The sequence below is a fragment of the Larus michahellis genome, chromosome W, assembly GCF_964199755.1.
Source record: "Larus michahellis chromosome W, bLarMic1.1, whole genome shotgun sequence".
Classification (NCBI taxonomy): domain Eukaryota; kingdom Metazoa; phylum Chordata; class Aves; order Charadriiformes; family Laridae; genus Larus; species Larus michahellis.
Window position 1 is genome coordinate 8,490,661 of NC_133929.1, and position 19,475 is coordinate 8,510,135.

General features: G+C 41.5%; 2 protein-coding genes across 10 annotated transcripts in view; one reads left to right on the forward strand and one right to left on the reverse strand.

The window, feature by feature from the left end:
• The window catches only part of LOC141735420 (ceramide transfer protein-like), a 123,239-nt gene that overhangs the window by 905 nt on the left and 102,859 nt on the right, over nucleotides 1–19,475 (forward strand). For all 9 annotated transcript variants that reach the window (XM_074568125.1, XM_074568126.1, XM_074568128.1 and 6 more), the window contains exon 2: nucleotides 5,099–5,233. In XM_074568125.1, coding sequence (XP_074424226.1) covers nucleotides 5,099–5,233 — 135 coding nt within the window. The remainder of the gene's footprint in view (nucleotides 1–5,098; nucleotides 5,234–19,475) is intronic.
• On the reverse strand, nucleotides 8,847–12,619 carry LOC141735533 (uncharacterized). The gene is made up of 2 exons (XM_074568491.1): nucleotides 12,537–12,619; nucleotides 8,847–11,121 (listed from the first exon to the last, which is right to left on the reverse strand). The coding sequence occupies exon 2, from the start codon at nucleotides 10,775–10,777 to the stop codon at nucleotides 9,707–9,709; it is 1,071 nt and encodes a 356-aa protein (XP_074424592.1). The 5' UTR covers nucleotides 10,778–11,121; nucleotides 12,537–12,619; the 3' UTR covers nucleotides 8,847–9,706.

The window sequence follows — 19,475 nt, forward strand, 5'->3', positions numbered from 1 at the left end:
TCGCAGCTCCGCCAGGCTCGCAAATTGCAAAGCACACGGGTCCTCCTTTTATCTTCGCAGGGGTGGATGTCGCAGCTGCTGAGCACATCTAGCTTTTCCGCGTACGTGTCTCTTTCTAAAGCACAAAGTTAGTTAATATTTACATGAAGATATAGGTTGAACACACTCCTTCTTGCAAAACAATTTCTTAGGCTCACGCGTGGTCGCACAAGGGCCCCTATCTCTATGGCAACATTGTTCTCTAAACCCTTAGTTTACCCCATATAAGGCCTAAGGTTATCGCGAGCTACAGTTGTTGCCGCATCAATGGTTGAGAAATTTTCTTCTCGGCGTCTTGTGGTCTGTCCAGGTCTTGCCAAACAGGATGTTCTAATTCACAAGGTAGTTCTATCATGTCACGGCCCTGCTCGGTTTCTATCTTTCAGCAAATTACCCTTAGATATCTATTACAGGGTGTGTGCGGGGAGGATGTCTCCCCCCTGCTCCTCAGGCTCCTGGCCGAAGCTGGCGGCGGGCCCGGGTGCGGGAGGGGGCTGTGGCATCCCTCTCCCTTGCCTAGGAGCTCCTGAAGGCAGGTGCAGCCCGTAGTCACTTCCCAGGAGCAGGACCCAGCACAGGAGCGGCACAACCTTTAGTCCAAGTATCAAAACAGGGCAATAAAATACCCCTGCAGCAAGAGATACGGGAGGAGTGGAAGGAAAATGGCACTAAAGCTTGTTTTCCCCTTTTAAAAATAAACATCGCTTTTTTCTCTTTTATCACTGAAAATAAGATGACTTGCAAGTATGTGTTGGATGATACTGGGAAACTTCAGGAGTGCTTTAAAGTTGAATATTGAATTACTAAGTTTGAAACCAGATTTTTTTCAACAAAGTACATTCAGAATAATGTTGAAGTATCATTAGAATTAAAGCACTACATTTTGAATTTCTTTTCTTTCCTACGCAATAAGGCCAGGCACAGGCCAGTGTAGAAGGCACAAGTCATGGAATACTGTGATCATAAACAGGTCTTGGATGTTGAGAAAACAGCCATAATAGGGCCAGTACTCTGCTTTTTGTGAGGGACTCTGAACTCCTTCCAGTCCTGAAAATGTTTCAAAGCCCAGAGATGAGAGGAATGGTTAGGAGAAAAGAAGGGCCTTGGCGCTTGTCTGTAAGATCATATCATCTATTAAGTCCCAATGCTGTTTTTACTGGTGTAGCAGGTGAAGCCGTGTCTGCTTCTGACATTCTGTAGCTTAGGTATGTGCAAGCTTTTCTGGATGATGGTGCTGAGTGTAGCTGATGCTGTCTTTCCTGTGAGAACATGGGACGTAATCCAACGTCCTGGTTTGAGGTAAAACAGAACCAACTTTCTGTTCAGTAATTTTACTTCTTAGCTAGACCTCTTCTAACTCTCTGAAATTAACAGCGTATTGTGCTGAAAACAGTTCGTTCTCAGAGTGATAAGACCAATGTTTATAGTTCATGCCAAGGAATGGTATGCAGAGAAGCTCTTGCTTATACTTATTGCTATAACAACCAAGGTTGTTATAAACTATTATTTGCCCCATTGGAGGGTCAGAAATGGAAAAGTGTAGAGGGGTCCCACCTGCGGGGAGGAGAGGACAGGACAGGAGACCCAAAACTGACCAACAGGGGTATTCCGTCCCATCTGCCCCATGCTCAGTATAAAAGCTGAGGGATCAAAGGGTCAGCTTTCTTTTCTTCAATGGCTGGTGTCCAAGGAGGACTCTGTTCATCTGCCTTTGATCCCAATCCGTGGATTCCTGACTCCATCTGTGGAATCGAGTTCCCACCTGTTGCTGCGTCCAGCCTGGGGCTTCCCCAGTGCCTGACAGTGACATCATCCTGGGAGCTTGATACAGTTTTGTATATGTTATATATATATTTCATTATTTCCTTATTATTATTTTATTATTAATATTTCATTAAAGTAGTTTAGTTCCTTCTAAACTCATAAATCTCTTTCTCTCCCTCCTCTTCTTGAAGTGAGAGGTGATGGAGACCATCTGTTGTTCATCTCAGTGGCCAACCTGGCCCTAAACCACAACATCCAAATGGTCAAGTATGGTGAAAGCTGTTGCAGTGAATATGTCTGAGGGTTAAGTTTACCTTTTGCTAGTTGATGCTTCAGCAACACTTGAGACAAACTAATTAAAATTAAATGGTAGCATACCAAACTTTCTACTAAAACTTTGGACTCTGCCTTTTGCATCTGGGAGGAGTTGGGAATATGAGACAGGAAAAGGAGGAAGGCAGGAAATAATATACCTCCATGACAGCTTGTGCTACCAGTTCATGTACTAAGCACAGCTGAGGCTTTCTTTAAGAAATACTAAACTTAGCAATTCGATGTATTAAGATATCATAAAGGGCTCTATCTTTGGAGAGTAAATCTAGGTCTTACTTATGCTTAAAAATTGTTAAAAATTTCTCACCTATAAAACTTGTTTTCCATAGACCTCCTTTTGTTACTAATAGAGTTAACATGCTGTTATGGGACATGTATTAACTAATATGTGTAGTATAATGTTGAAACGAGCCTGTTAGTTCTCTTTCTTCCCCCATTTATATTTTATAAAAATGGTGCATAATGGTTGGAATTAAATGCTAAAAAGAGACATTTTAAACTTATCTCTTGGAGCTTTTTGTCAAAGAACAATTGTCGTGATCAGAGAAGTGCTTGCATGATAAAACTTTCAGTGCTTTTGTTTCCACTTTTATCTAATTTATAATTTTTGCACTGTGATTGAAGACCAAGAGCCAGTGTGTAGCCAGAATTATAGAACAGTCCTGATCAGTGTCATGTGATTCTACAAAGTGCAGTTCAGTATTGTCGAGAGGATGTTGCAAATAATAAGATTAATAATCAGAACTTTTAGTCACTTCTAACTGGATCTTTGCAGGATGAATCCAGGACTTGTTCATTCCATGTGTGGATGTGGAGTCCCTAGGAAAATCTGAATAACAAAAGGGTGATTGGATATCTGCTGATAAGCAAGTATCATCTTAATGAGAAAGTGGTTAGACATTTAAACCTAAAGCAATATCTGTGGGTAATAGTAAATTGATAAGAACTGATTGGTCTAGGCCCTATAGTAGTTATATTCTGTACTGGTGGGATAACGGCATATTTCTATTTAGGTGAAGAGATCTAGATCATAGAATCATAGAATTGCCTAGGTTGGAAGGGACCTTTCAGATCATCTAGTCCAACCATCAACCTAACTCTGACAAAAGCCATCACTAAAACATATTTCTAAGCACTATGTTTACCCATCTTTTAAATACCTCCAGGGATGGTGACTCAACCACTTCCCTGAGCAACCTGTTCCAATGCTTAATAACCCTTTTGGTGTAAAAATTTTTCCTAATATCCAGTCTAAACCTCCCCTGGCACAACCTGAGGCCATTTCCTCTTGTCCTATTGCCTGTTACTTGGGAGAAGAGACAGACACCCACCTCTACAGCCTCCTTTCAGGTAGTTGTAGAGAGCAATAAGGCCTCCCCTCAGCCTCCTTTTCTCCAGGCTGAACAACATCAGTTCCCTCAGCCGCTCCTCATAAGACTTGTTCTCCAGACCCCTCACCAGCTTTGTTGCCTTTCTCTGGACCCACTCCAGCACCTCAATGTCTTTTTTCTGGTGAGGAGCCCAAAACTGGACGCAGTACTCGAGGTGGGGCCTCACCAGTGCCGAGTACAGGGGGATAATCGCCTCCCTAGTCCTACTCACCACACTATTCCTGATACAGGCCAGGATGCTTCTTGTCCACCTGGGCACACTGCTGGCTCATATTCAGCTGGCAGTTGACCAACACCCCCAGGTCCAGTGACTCTTCCCCAAGCTTGTAGCACTGCATGGGGTTGTTGTGACCTGAGTGCAGGACTTGGCAGTTGGCCTTGCTGAACCTCATACAGTTGGCCTTGCTGAACCTCATACAGTTGGCCTCGTCCCATTGATCCAGCCTGTCCACATCCCTCTGCAGGGCCTTTCTACCCTCAAGCAGATCAACGCTCCCACCTAACTTGGTGTCGTCTGCAAACTTACTGAGGGTGCACTCAATCCCCTCGTCCAGGTCATTGATAAAGATATTAAAGAGAACTGGCCCCGATACTTAACTCTGGGGGACGCCACTCATGACCAGCCGCCAACTGGATTTAACTCCATTCACCACCACTCTCTGGGCCCCGCCCTCCAGCCATTTTTTAACCCAGCAAAGAGTCCAAGCCATGGGCAGCCAGTTTCTCCAGGAGGAGGCTGTGGGAAACTGTATCAAAGGCCTTAGTAAAGTCCAGGTAAACAACATCCACAGCCTTTCCCTCATCCACTAAGTGGGTCACTTTGTCACAGGAGGAGATCAGGTTCGTCAAGCAGGACCTGCCTTTCATGAACCCACGCTGACTGGGCCTGATCGCCTGGTTGTCCTCCATGTGCCACATAATGGCACTCAGGATGATCTGTTCCATGACCTTCCCAGGCACCAAGGTCAGAGTGACAGGCCTGTAGTTCCCTGGATCTTCTTTCTGGCCCTTCTTGTGGATGGGCATCATATTTGCTAGCCTCCAGTCAACTGGGACCTTCCTGGTTAGCCAGGACTGCTGGTAAATGGTGGAAAGTGGCTTGGTGCAATACTAGATACTTCAGTAAAATCATTTTTGTAGAAATTAACTTTATATAAAATAAATTATTTCACCTTTGCTTAAACTTGGTTTTTGGTCTAACTCCATATTTTAAATCAAATGACTAAACTCACCTTAGTGATTAATGTTTTATCCCCCCCCCCCCCCCCCAGTTTGTCATCAGTATATTACCTTTATTTTAACTGGCCTTGGCAATGCGTTTGCAGTTAAGACATCTGTTATCTTATTGTTCATTTGAAACAACTAATTTTTAGTACCTTCAGGAGTTTGTAAAATGATTTTAGGGAGCTCTGGGCAGAAGAGGAATAAAAGTTCTCAACTGGGAAGAACTTTTATAGAAGTTGCTTTTTTTTTTTTCCTTCTCCTGATGCTTGAAAGCCTGAGAAATACCAGTCAAACTGTTTTTATTGTTATTTTTCTATTAGCTGATCTTTGAATATTTTTTTTTATAGTGGACCAACTACATTCATGGGTGGCAGGATCGATGGGTAGTTCTGAAAAGCAACACACTCAGTTATTACAAGTCTGAAGATGAAACGGAGTATGGCTGCAGAGGCTCTATCTGTCTGAGCAAGGCTGTGATTACAGTAAGTGCTATTTCAGTATTACCATCTTTTCGTGTTTTGGGGTGTTACATATTTGTAGGCTAATGTCTGGTGAAAGCAAATATGGTTATGACAAATAAATTCTGTTACGTCATTTAATATTAAAGTTAGTGATGTTGGTGCAACGCTGTGGAGTAGGGCAAGGAGTTACTAATAAGAAAACAAGCTGTTCTCATTTGAGACTGCAGTGAGCAGCTTTTCATCTCTGTTATCTTAGAGGTTTCTGTGGGTAGGGATACAGTTTGCTTCTGGAGGAGGCAGAGTTTTCCCGGGGGTCAGCCTAAGACCTTGGACCAACTTCCCAAAGGAGGCAGCATCCATGATAGTCCTTATGCTTTGCACTAGAAAGAGAGGGTAGTATTTCTTTGACTGTACTTTCTGAACATGACTCAGTAGAACATTTTCTTTTGGAAATGTTGTACAATGTGTTTCCTCCTCTAAAGTGTGGTGCTGTTTTTGCCTAATGCTAAAATATCCAGTATTATTATGCTGGTAAGAATAAAGAGCCTACATATAAGTGAAATCTCGTAAAGATGAATTTGCCTTAGAAAATAAAGAAAAAAATACCTTTTTTTTTTTTTAGCTTTCAGTACTATGATATGTATTAATCATGAATAATGCTTGCCAAAAAGCATGCTGTAGCTTTTCTGTGTTACTGTTAAATAGTCAGTCCAGTTATTTGACTTAAGGGGGGGGGAAAGCTGGACTTCTGTGTAGCACGTAACTTTCTAGAGCAGTAGTGTTAAATCTTACTATTTATGTTCTTATTCCACCAAATGTTTTGCTTTCAAACTGAATTGAGGATGACCAATAAGAAGTTTCCTTTTCTTACTAATATTCAGCTTACAAATAGATTTATTTTTTTAAACGCATTTTGGCTTGAAAAAAAAGACTGGATTGATTACATCAACTGCATGTATTTTGGAAAAAAAATTGTGAAGAAAAAGCAGATTTTTACCTTTAGATGTCTGTGTCACGTCCCACTCCCAGTAAAGAGGGAGGGTAAGTGACTTCAGATTCGTAAATTCTCAACGGTGCGGACTAAGGTGAGATAAATCTCAAGGTCCATATAGAAACATTTATTAGCTTCCCAAAATGGTTAGTATAGGTCTTAACAAGGTGAGGTATGCATTGTGTTACTTAACAACAGGTATAGGACAACTTACGGAAGCGGTACTTAAGGTCGTACTTAAGGTTGTTACTTCAGAACTCCAACTGTTACTTAACAATTCTAAGAGAAAAGAGAAACTGAGGAACAGAGAAAGGAAAAGATGGAGAAAAAGACAGAGAGAAAGAGATCACTGGTCCTGGTTCCAGCGTCTTTTTCAGGGAATCTTCCCAGGCATAATCTTCTTCTTTCTTGGGAAGAATCTTCCCAGGCACTATCTTCTTCTATTGTTTCTTCTTTGTTCCCCTTTTATGTTTACTGAATTAGCATGGTCCACTCCCCTTGCCGAGGACAGCCTCGTCTCAGGTTTCTCCCTTCTCCCAGGTGATGTGTAGCATGATTTGGGTGGAGAGACGAGTGCCATAGTCATACATGTTTAGCATGATCTCTATAATCTTCATTAGCATATGCAGGGGTGTGCGCTTTCATATGCATTTCGTGGATAATGAAGCAAAGGTGACTCATCGGACACAATGGCCTTGAGAACCGAGAACTAGCAAGCTCACCACACGAGTGGCAGAACTATCCTGTCTTCACAAGACAGCTCTCCCACACTTTCAGGTGCCAGAAGTGTTAGCCTTATCAGTTCTTTGAAGGCCAGGCCTGCATTATTTATTTCCTTGTGAGTGTTTGAGGCCTTCCATTGAAGGCTTGGAGGGCCTTCTGCCCCTCATCAGGGAATTTACAGTCTGTCTCTGACAGGTATTGCAGTCATCTGAAAGTTAAACCAGATTACCTCATTTCTTTTAAAGCTCTTCTTAAAACTGCTTAAACTTTTAAAACTTGCTCAAGATTTGACTTATTCAGGAACGTATCTAGAAGCGCTCATTTAAGTGTACTTCTGGCAGTCTGTAGAGGTACTAGCCTCTGATCAGGACTTCCAAAAAGGTGCCTCATTCACTAGTAAGAGGCTTAACATGCCAACCAGGCAGAGACAGGAAGGTGGTGGCAAGGAGGTAGGCCAAGGGATGTCTGGAATTGCGCTGTAGAGCACATCTCGGCAGCTTGAATTCCAGTCGTGGTGGCAAAGAAATTATAGCGATGCTGATATTGCTTCTGGAATGTTTTGGTATATTGCACTTTGTGAAGGGAAGTTGTTGAGCTGCTTATCTTCTGGTTAGGAAGTGTGTAACACTGAAACTTCTTGCAGATAGCTTTTTTCCTCTCTTCTATCTGGCACTTGTTACATCTAGTAACTTGGAGTTGAATTGTTGCTTTTTTTTTTTCTCAAATCTTGATCTTCTTGAGTACATTGAGAAAGAATAAAAAGTGGGCATAGTTCTAAAAATCTGATATTTTAGTTGTTCCATTTTCATTCAGGATCATGCATTGTGAGTGGTATTTGACAGTTTAATTGCTTGATTGTAGTTTGAAATGGCATCTCTGAAACCTGGTAAACTACTGTTAATTATTTCTAGCTGCAGTTAGTGATTGCTGTGTAAGTATTAGAGGTTCAGGAATATTATTAGATCGTTTCATGTGTCTCTAGAATATAGAAATTTACTTCTGAAACTGCCATGTAGTTATTTTTATCTCTTATTTTTCAGGAGTTATTCTTTTAGGTCAGAGTTTTAGAATGAATGCTTCTGATTTGATAGTTTGGTAGCAAATTGAATAGCTTTTTTTAAAAAAACCTATGTTTTCAATAGAAGAAAATGAATTATGCTCAAAGATAATTGTTTAAAATATTCTTCCTGAGGTACATAGTTAATTTTTAATTTCATGTCCTTCTAATGTCTTACTAACTATAAGCTTACTAGCATATATTTAAAGGTGTAGGAGAACACCAATAGTTGATAAAATAAATGTTGAGATGATAATGGAAAGCTACTTTTGCTTTTAATGGAACTTATTCGTTGCTGTATGTCTTGTGATTACTTTGGTAGAGAAGGGAAATTGGGTTTCTTACCAACTTAAAGTTCAGTAGCACTGCTCTGATGTAGTTGAGATCTTCATCTTGAATATTTTTCAACAGTTTTTTACTATACTGTAAGTTTAGTTTTCCTTGATTTTGCTAATCCAGAGTCAGGCATAGTAACTACCTATTTCCTAACCTGGTGTATTGCAGAAAGTTTTCCTTAAGTACAAAGCAGGACATAAGTGGTATGAGATGGTGTTGATGGCTGTAATGTTTCCTTGTAGGAAAGTGGTGTTACGTGAAACGGGGCCAAGCGGTTTTGGCAGAAGATAAACCCCCTTGCGTTCTAACACTCCTCACCGAGGTGGGAGGCTAGGTGCGGCTAGGTTTAAATTCTGAGTGATGCCCAATTCAGCACTATCAGTCCAATCGTGTTTAATATGTATTAAACTATTACGATTTGGATACGCTAATAGTGGACTGCACCTTCAGTCTAGTCGTGCTCCTGAACTAGCACGGCCTCTCTCAAGTTTTGGTCGCGTTCAGTGAGAAAGCGAAACGGCTAGCTACTTAAACAGTGCAGTTTATTTAAACAACAGATATACAGGTTCTTTAGGATGGCCGGTGATAAATACACTGTCTGCAAAGCACGTGCAAACAAAGATATTGTTAAGTATACAAATGCGCGACAGAATTATAAACGATACAGCCTGGCTATAAATGTAGGGTAGAGAGTCTCTAGAGAAATTTCTAAGTCCCCGAGAAAGCACTCGGTGTAATCGAAGTCTTACCCAAAGGCGTCCCTATGGCGGGGGGAAGAAAGGCTCAGCCCATCGACTGATCCCGGAAATCAGCGGTGGAATTCTTTGCGATGTTGTCTTCCCTGACATCCCCTCTCTCTTGGGCTATTTTTATATTATTTTTTTATCTTCAAAGTGGAGTTTGAGTGACTTTAGTCATACGTACTTTTATTATGATTAATGTATTCAAGGAGGAGTGTTCACACCTTGGGGGCGGATAGCCTCCGGGATGGAGGTGTGTTTTGGTACATTGTGGTGAGCAAAGTTCGCACAAAAGGACAGCATTTCATCAACATTTGATGAAATGTTGGCTCGGGTAGCGTGTAGGCCGCTTATCAGTTCCGTAGTACCATCTCATCCCCATATCTGCTATGCGTCACAAGGGAAGGCCACGGAACAAGTGCGTTCCGTTCCATCCCTCGTGTAGTTTTGCAAACAACCTTGTACAGGGAATCACAGATGTTGGGTTCTTCGTGCGCTAGCTGCGGCTGTATTCTACCTCAGAAGCCTCTTGATTTTATGACTTTCCTTAATGTGTGAACAATGCTGTACTTTTGTATTCTTGGCCAATTTAGTAATTATTCCACATAATCCACCCCGTGACTACAGTCACTCAAGCTCCACGATAATCAATACTGATGGGGAATATCACATGTCCTCTTATGGCGAGGGATATCAAGTGCAAATACTTCTTGTGGGGTGATTAAGCGAGTTAAGCTTTTCATCATAATCCACAGTCTAACATACAAAACAATTGTCAAAGCAAAACACAATACAGTGAGTACTAGTAAAGCAACAACAGGATGGAGCATCTTGTTAAAAAGTCCTGTAGCTGTTGGTGGCCATCCAAAGAGGGTGTCCCACCATTCATGTCCCCCGTCTCTCTTGACCCTTTCCAGTACATGGTGTATTTCTTCAACATCATGATGGACAGTAATCAGAGTTCTTTGTCCATTTTCTTGGGCCTCTTTCAACAATCGCTTCAATTCATCGTGTTGTAGCAACTTCTTCACTAGTGAGAGATTCATTCCGATAGGGGTAGGCAGCAAATCTCGAATCAATGTGTAATTAGATTGTAGCAATTGAAAAGACGTAACAGGAGCTGAATAACTGAAGTCACATCCAATGATGTTAGTAAAGTTACAAACACAAAGATTTGAGTTATTACTTATATCTACTGCTATGTCATCTACGAATACAAAAGTACAGGGAGACCTCATGCAAACACACCCTTTCCCAATATATACAAGCACAGTTTCTGGGGTTTCATCGGGATGTATCTCAAAGTGACAAACATTCTGGTTGGTGTCAAGACAAATGTCTTGTGCCTTGAGAGTATTACTCTCACAAATGAATCCTTGTTGATCTTGTGAAATGCATGCTTCAACATCAACAGTTTGCCACTTATTCTCATTTTGTTGTGCCCACACTCTATGCTCTACCGGATGGAGTATAGCTCCATGGTGATTCAACCCCAGTGCGATGATTGGGTATATGGTGTATACTGAGGCATTGCGTATTGTTAAGACAAAAGCTGTGGCCTTGCTCTCGGTGGGATCGTAGGTGAAATTAACCAGATACCACCAGGATTGAAATTTTCTCTCAAACTCAATTGCATTATCCCATATTACTTTTCGAATTTCAGTGGGCAAGGTGCCTTCTTCACCTTCCCTTATGATTGCGGCTGTCATAGATTGCATCCACAATTGGGCTTGGATACAACTAAGAGCCAAGGAAACATTGTTTTGGGTTGTACCAAGTGCATTTGTGATCAGCTGATGGTCTTTTTCACCTGTTTCTTCCCACTGAGGCAATATATTCGATAAAAGCCATTGGTGATTTCCCAATGCTGATAGAGAGGACTGTAGAGGATGTTTTAATTTGTCTAGATCAGTAGTGGTTGTGACTAGTTTGTTTGCAAGTATCTCAGCATCTATACTATTTAAGACTCCCAGTCCTGTTCCTAAGATACCAGTCACATCTCTCTTCAGTCGTTGTGAGGTGGCAACAGTTCGTCTGTCCACGTACAGTTCATCTAAGGTTCCTGTAAGACACAAAAGAAAAGGGAATCTGCTCAGTCTTACTTGACCGACGGGGTTAAAAAGACAGCAAGGTCCACCAGGAATAGTTGTTAAAAACACTCCTGGTCCCCAAGAATCCCCTGCTTCTTCCTCACTCAGCATAATTCTGTCCCCCCCTTCAGAAGAAACTCGCCACACGTACTCAACAGCTGACTCTTCTGGTCGCCTCGAATATTTCTCCCTTATTTTTGTTAACTCGGTTGGTGTCCATGGAACGGTACGCACAGTGGTGTGAATTTCATCATCGTCATCAACCGCAGTTTCAGTTTTAACCAGAGGACGTAAAGGGAAAACTTGGGATTTCAAAGTAAAAGTCCTTTCCTCCTCATCTTCTTCGTCATCCTCACTATTAGACAAAAAATCTCCGGTCTGGGTTCCGGAATTTGGATAACACATTAACTTACGAATCTGTTGGACCTGGGTCGAGGGCTGCATTTTATCTAAGAGCCCAGTCACCCTTTCTAATAATATTTTAAGTTGAGCATTCTGGTTTCCTAAACATTCATTCTCACTCACAAGCTTATCGACGTGAGTTCTTAATTTTTCTCCTGTCTCCTTTTGCAAGGCTAATGATGACTTCAGCACCTCATTCTCCGATTTCAGGGTTGCATATTCTACAGCTGAAATCAGATTAGGAGCAGGGGTTTCTCTAGCTTCTTGTTGTGCACAAGATAAACAGGCGCCTAACACAGCACAAATCACACCCTTGCCTTTCCCTGCTCTGAGCTTTAGTGAAGCCCGACACTCTTCAATACGTTCCACCACTTTCTCTTCATCCTTCCAAAATTTATGGGCCCACTCCTTCCCAGCCTGGGAAGGGGCACAATCATATTTTTGCAGCAGTTTATCCATGGCAATCCTGCCGACTACGCCAAATTCTGTTACGTGAAACGGGGCCAAGCGGTTTTGGCAGAAGATAAACCCCCTTGCGTTCTAACACTCCTCACCGAGGTGGGAGGCTAGGTGCGGCTAGGTTTAAATTCTGAGTGATGCCCAATTCAGCACTATCAGTCCAATCGTGTTTAATATGTATTAAACTATTACACTTTGGATACACTAATAGTGGACTGCACCTTCAGTCTAGTCGTGCTCCTGAACTAGCACGGCCTCTCTCAAGTTTTGGTCGCGTTCAGTGAGAAAGCGAAACGGCTAGCTACTTAAACAGTGCAGTTTATTTAAACAACAGATATACAGGTTCTTTAGGATGGCCGGTGATAAATACACTGTCTGCAAAGCACGTGCAAACAAAGATATTGTTAAGTATACAAATGCGCGACAGAATTATAAACGATACAGCCTGGCTATAAATGTAGGGTAGAGAGTCTCTAGAGAAATTTCTAAGTCCCCGAGAAAGCACTCGGTGTAATCGAAGTCTTACCCAAAGGCGTCCCTATGGGGGGGAAGAAAGGCTCAGCCCGTCGACTGATCCCGGAAATCAGCGGTGGAATTCTTTTGCGATGGTGTCTTCCCTGACATCCCCTCTCTCTTGGGCTATTTTTATATTATTTTTTTATCTTCAAAGTGGAGTTTGAGTGACTTTAGTCATACATACTTTTATTATGATTAATGTATTCAAGGAGGAGTGTTCACACCTCGGGGGCGGATAGCCTCCGGGATGGAGGTGTGTTTTGGTACATTGTGGTGAGCAAAGTTCGCACAAAAGGACAGCATTTCATCAACACTTGATGAAATGTTGGCTCGGGTAGCATGTAGGCCGCTTATCAGTTCCGTAGTACCATCTCATCCCCATATCTGCTATGCGTCACAAGGGAAGGCCACGGAACAAGCGCGTTCCGTTCCATCCCTCGTGTAGTTTCACAAACAACCTTGTACAGGGAATCACAGATGTTGCATTCTTCGTGTGCTAGCTGCGGCTGTATTCTACCTCAGAAGCCTCTTGATTTTATGACTTTCCTTAATGTGTGAACAATGCTGTACTTTTGTATTCTTGGCCAATTTAGTAATTATTCCACAAGTGGGGATTGGATTCTCATTAAGCTTTCTTTTATGTGCTCAGATTAGGTATGCATGTTTGTCTTCGATGGGGGACGTAACGATTTTCTGTGTGTAATTAATGCTACTAGTAGTATAGAATGTCCATGTTTCATTGATGTGTAGGCATGAATTTGGAAAGCTGCTCTCACTGAGTAGTCTTACTGTACTTCAAGCAATGAAGATAAGCCTAATGATATGTCATAGTATGAATTAAGAGACATGACTGCTGCATTTCGAAAGCCATAGTCTTTTCTGATCTTGTTTTATCATTCCTATCATATTGGGCAGAGATTGATAGATAATTCTACAGGGATATTTTTTTATAAAATAGCACTTGTCTCTCCCCTCTTCAATTAATGAGAGGAAGGAAGGCTTGTTAAATTAGCTCATTAAAGTAGCTTCTTTAGGTATTTTAAGTGTAGAATTGTAATGTAATATCTCACAAAACAGGTAGGTTCCTGTGACAGTAGTCTTTAATTGAATGTAAAACATGGGATCTGGTTGGGCTACTTGCTATATTAACCACTGGGACTGAGAAAAGCTGATTTCTCTGGAATAGAGGGTTAAAGGATGAATATTTATTGTATACTCACTGGACTACATCAAGTAATGAACTGTCAAGAACTAGCCATGTGAATTAAGTTATGAAGGAGGACAATGAAAGTCAATACGTGATACTGAGTTGCTTTTAGCCAGATAATGAAAAACACCTCAAAGGTGTTTAACCAGTTTATAACAGTGGAGGCTTGAACTCAAGTTAGAAGTTCTGCTATGTGGTCAAGGGATAAGAAGAAATTATGGGTATTATAAAAAGTTGATATATGCACAGATTTAAGCTTTGTTCCATTACTCTAGCTTGGACATCCTAAATTACTGCTGCAGTTGATTGTCGGAGGCAGATAGCGTTTATTAAAGATATCCTTCATTACCTAAAACTCTGTAGTTTAATTCCTAAAGTCAAGCTTTCAATGGGGTCTTCTATGTACGTGGCTAGGAGTGGATGTTGATGGCAGTCCTGTAGTGGTAGATCTGTGGGATTCAGCTTTGGAGTTAGAAGGTCTAGGGTCTGTCATTAAAAGAACACACAGAAACACTTTGTAGCATTCGAAGCCCAACTTCCAGGGAAACTTGCCTTTCAGCTTGTACTATCTTTGCCTTGATTACTGTCTATTCTGATAGTGCCATTGCTGCTTTTGTACAGAGGGACTTGTATTATCTCATGCAGTGACAGTGTGATATATCAAGAAGTAAAATGGTATGCATAGAATAACTCTTATCTGCTGTGGGCTGCCCCCCACCCCTCCAGCTCCAGGCAGTCTCACAGAAAGGCCAGCACAAATTTAATCCTGGTGGTAATTTAGATTAATAGACTCTTTGCTGGGTTAAAAACCGGCTGGATGGCCGTGCCCAGAGAGTTGTGATTAATGGGGTGAAATCCTCTTGGTGGCCGGTCACCAGTGGTGTCCCTCAGGGCTCAGTTTTGGGGCCAGTTTTGTTTAATATCTTTATTGATGATCTGGATGAGGGGATTGAGTGCACCCTCAGTAAGTTTGCAGATGACACCAAGCTAGGTGGGAGTGTTGATTTGCTTGAGGGTCGGAAGGCTCTACAGAGGGACCTGGACAGGCTGGATCGATGGGCCAAGGCCAACTGTATGAGGTTTAATAAGGCCAAGTGCCGGGTCCTGCATTTTGGTCACAACAACCCCAAGCAACGCTACAGGCTTGGGGAAGAGTGGCTGGAAAGCTGCCTGGGAGAAAAGGACCTGTGGGTGTTTGTCGTACTGCTGGCTGAATATGAGCCAGCAGTGTGCCCAGGTGGCCAAGAGGGCCAACAGCATTCTGGCTTGTATCAGGAATAGCGTGGGCAGCAGGAGCAGGGAAGTGATGGTGCCTCTGTACTTGGCACTGGTGAGGCCTCACCTCGAGTACTGTGTTTAGTTCTGGGCCCCTCTGTACAGGAGGGACATTGAAGTGCTGGAGCATGTCCAGAGGAGAGCTACCAGGCTGGTGAGGGGTCTGGAGACCAAGTCATATGAGGAGAGGCTGAGGGAGCTGGGCATGTTTAGCCTGGAGAAGAGGAGGCTGAGGGGAGACCTCATTGCCCTCTACAACTACCTGAAAGGAGGTTGGAGAGAGGTGGGTGTTGGCCTCTTCTCCCAGGTGAATAATGACAGGACCAGAGGGAATGGTCTGAAGTTGCAGCAGGGGAGGTTTAGATTAGATATTAGGGAGAATTACTTTACTGAAAGAGTGGTCAGGCACTGGAACAGCCTGCCCAGGGAGGTGGTTGAGTCACCATCCCTAGAGGTGTTTAAGAACTGTGTAGATGTGGCACTTCAGGGCATGCTCTAGTGGCAGAGATTGTAGGTTGTTTGGTTGGACTCAATGATCTCAAAGGTCCTTTCCAACCATGAAGATTCTATGATTTTTTCAAACCTGTTTACAAATTATTGACAATGAAGTGTTTACCTCATGAGTTCTAGGTTTTTTCCAGAAAGGACTTGGCTGGTCAGGACAGCTCTTCTGCATGGATCTTGAAAAACACTTAGAGAAATGTCATGCTTGATAATTTTTAAGAATGCTTTAACTCAGCCATGTGTACACCTTGTATTATTTTGTCACTACAGGTGACTTACCTATACAGGAAGAGTTCAAAAAGCTTATGTTCCAACTTAAATTTGAGCTTTTATTCAGATAGGATTCATACCTGCCGTATTGTTTTAATCCAGTGGTTGGTCTTCATTTTACTTTCTGTATTACTGATGTAGAAAAACTTTTTGATTTCTAATTTGGTAGCTTAAACAAGATGCAATAACTATGATACAATGATTTTTCTTTGGTTTTGGTTATACCGAGATGATGCATGCTCATGTAAAAATCTTAATGGAAATATGCTATCATTTATTAGTCTTTTTTTTTTTTTAGAACATTTTGCTGTTATTGTGTTGTAAAGAGATGTTTATACAGTTCTGTGTAAATGCCTGGACTAGGACTGAGTAATGAATGCAGTTTGCATAATGTAGATATTTTTAGTAAACTAGTTTGTTTCCAGAAACAGTAATTGGAAAGAACTGTTGCTTAATGAAAGTAGTAATGATGTTTTATATTAATATACAAGTTGCAAGCCATTCCCTTTCAGAATGGACTTCCGAAAGGGTGGTTTTCTTGAGTTCATACAGGGTGGGTTTCTTCTGTTCTACACACAGTAGTTCTTCACAGATGACTTCTTTAGTATTGTTTCTGTTTCTCGGAGTTCATCTTTTTGCCTCCTCCTCTAGACATAAACTTCAGTTGCTGCTTTTGCTGTGTTCCTCATGAATTCTAATAAATGTGGTTTGGATCAAATCACCTGGCAGGCTTCAGACACTTCTTAGTCTGTTTGGCACATCTTTCCACTCAGTTGAAGTCTACCATTCCCCAGTTAAGAGGACCAGTTGAACAGTTTGCTCCCCTATGTCTCCAGACACTTAACCCAGATTGCATTGTGACTAGTATCTAATATATTCTTAAAACTTTAGTTGCAGGAGAAAAGTTGTTTCACAACTAAATATGTGTGCATATATAGTATCTGTATATATGTACACAAATAGAATTTTTATATATATCTCAAGGAATTAGAAATAGTTGTGATGAGAGAGTTTAGACTGACATCAGGTCAATTTTAAACTTTCATTCTAAAGCTTTTAGGCTGACATTTGTTAGCAACATACCTTATGCTTATAATTAGCTCTTACATGTTGTTAATTATCACTATACATTATTTTTTACAACTAACTCCCTTTTTTTTACAACTAACCATTATCATTATGTATTCAAGGCAGTCAGTCTTTAACACTTATATCCTAAATTAGCTGCAAGTATGCAGTACCATGGAGCCAATGCCATATAGCTAGCTTGATATTTTTGTTCCTGATGGTCCTAGTTGCTGAGGTCAAGGTCACCTGGCTGGAGAGCTTCTTAATGGGGAGGATGGGACACAGACAACAGGATAGGGACAGAATTGAAGTAGGCATCTTCTGCTAACCCTGCTGCAATTTGAGATCTTTTATAACCATCTCTTGTAAATGATTGAGTTTCTAGGTGATTTTTAATCCTTAGCTCCTGATCTTGGACTACATGCTGTGTGATGCGGGGGGGGAGGGAGGAAGTGTTACTTTCCCAGGCTGCAGCAGGTGCATTGCCCTGTTGCTCAGCTGTTTTGTGTGTTTTGTTTTTTTTGTTGGGTTTTTTGTTTGGTTTGGGGGGTTTTTTGTTTGGTTGGGGTTTTTTTGCCCTGCCCCCTTGTGTAGCTGCTGCTGCTTAGAGCAAAAGCAGTCTTCCCAGCTCTGGAGGCTGCACTTTTTCACTGACCAGTAATTGACTATTAATGAGTTGTTTATGGTTCTGGGGCCTCTGCTTTTAGCCTGTGTCCATGTTTTCAGGGCCTTTGTTATCTCATGCTTAAATTGTATGTCATAACAAGAGATACCTGGTACCAAGCTCTAGTTCCCCGAGCCAATTTTCATAACAAGTTCATAATGAGCCTTACAGATCAGGACTGGGGCCTTGCATAGTTAGCATAAGGCTTGTGGCATGTTGTTAGTAATGGTAGTATTGCATTTATAGAAATGCTTATACAGTTGTACTATATTAAATTGCTTATGTTTGGATTCAAAGCAAGCTAATCTTAGTCTTAGTGTGCTGCTTTTGTGGGTATGTCAGGCCTCTGCTCTAGCTGCAGCTTCCCTGCTTTCATAGGATGGAAACTACATTCCCATCACTGTAAGTGTGAGTCCAGGGTGCTGTACTCTCTCTGACAGCTCAACAGTACTGCTGTAAAGCATGGCTTTGCTCTTAGGGTAGAGTATCCTGTCTGGGTGTTGCCTAATGGTTTTCTTGTGAAATCCACATTGGACTGTTGGTGTATGCACAGCTTCTGGATCTTTCATGGCATACTGCAGTACACAGTATGAGATATAACAAAAAGACAGCTAAACAATACACAAATAGTGATTTTAGGGGTGCAGCAGTGTATGTGATTCCTGTTCCTGTATTTGACTGTCCTATTAAAACTAAAGAAAGTGATATGTGGGGTTTCTGCATTCTCTAAAGTTGACATGAAGTTGCCTTGCTTCTTGCCTGATTAATAACTCAAACTCATTAGGAATCCCATCATATACAGGAAGAAGTTAAACTCAGCGATTTCATATCAATTCTAAGCTGATGTTTTTCCAGGTGGTATAATTCTGATTTATTTTTTTTTTCCATGGCTAATGTATGATGTTGGCAGATATTACAAATATTTTGCTCCTAATGGATAGCTGAGAAGCATCATTTGCATTTTTCCTGCAGGGGACTCAGTTCTCTGGTTTAATTCCCACCAAGGTGACAACACGCAGGCTTCCATTTCCAGTATCCATGTGCGTGAGCTGACACAGAACCACGGATGAAAGGCAAAGAACAAATTTAATCTCGATACCTCATGGATTGGGGAATCTCTGAAGCAACACCCAGGCAGAGGCACACAAGCAGAGGACGCAGGCACCATGGAGCAAGAGAGAGTCCTTGTTAGTGAGAGAGTGAGAGTTCAAACTTGTTGGTTTTGCCCGTATTTCAATGGTTCAAGCAGGTGTAGTTTTTCCCTGTGCTTTGATCTTCTTCAACAGCAGGGCAGGAATCTCAGGCATGTTTGATAAGGTGCCCCTGAGTCCATCACAGGCCTACGTTATCTAAGTGTGGGTGTTCTACTTGTCGAGCACATAAGACTAAGCAACGATTAGTGTGATATGTGTGTTTTCCAGCACCCCATGTGTGAGTCACTTGAGCATGTTTACAGTCTTCCTCAACGATGTTCCGTTACTTGCCCACACTATATCTTATATCCTGGAGTTATTAACTGATAGTTAGCACTAAACACAAGTTATTACTTTAATAAAGTTTAGGGTTCTTCAGACTGTGTTCAAATAGGACAGGCCCATTGGTTAATATCCTCATTTCTCACAGTGTATATCTAAATCTGTTAACACCTCTTCACTAATCCATGGAGTATCCACAGTCAATGGTAGATCACTTCAGGCAGTGGCTGTGTGCACATGCTGTTTTACAACAGTCTTGCCCTTATTTCTTCTAATAACACAGTGCCATTTCATGTCTTTGATCAAAGTTTAGCTGATATTTCAAGTGCATGTTTGTTATATTCTAGATTTTGCTATTGCAAGTCATTGGTTTTTCAGTGGACAGTTGGGAATAGCATGTGTCAGAGGTGTGTTTGCATATAAACCAATACAGCATGACTTGATACTACATAGTAATTCCACATTATTAACAGGAAATAACTGGAT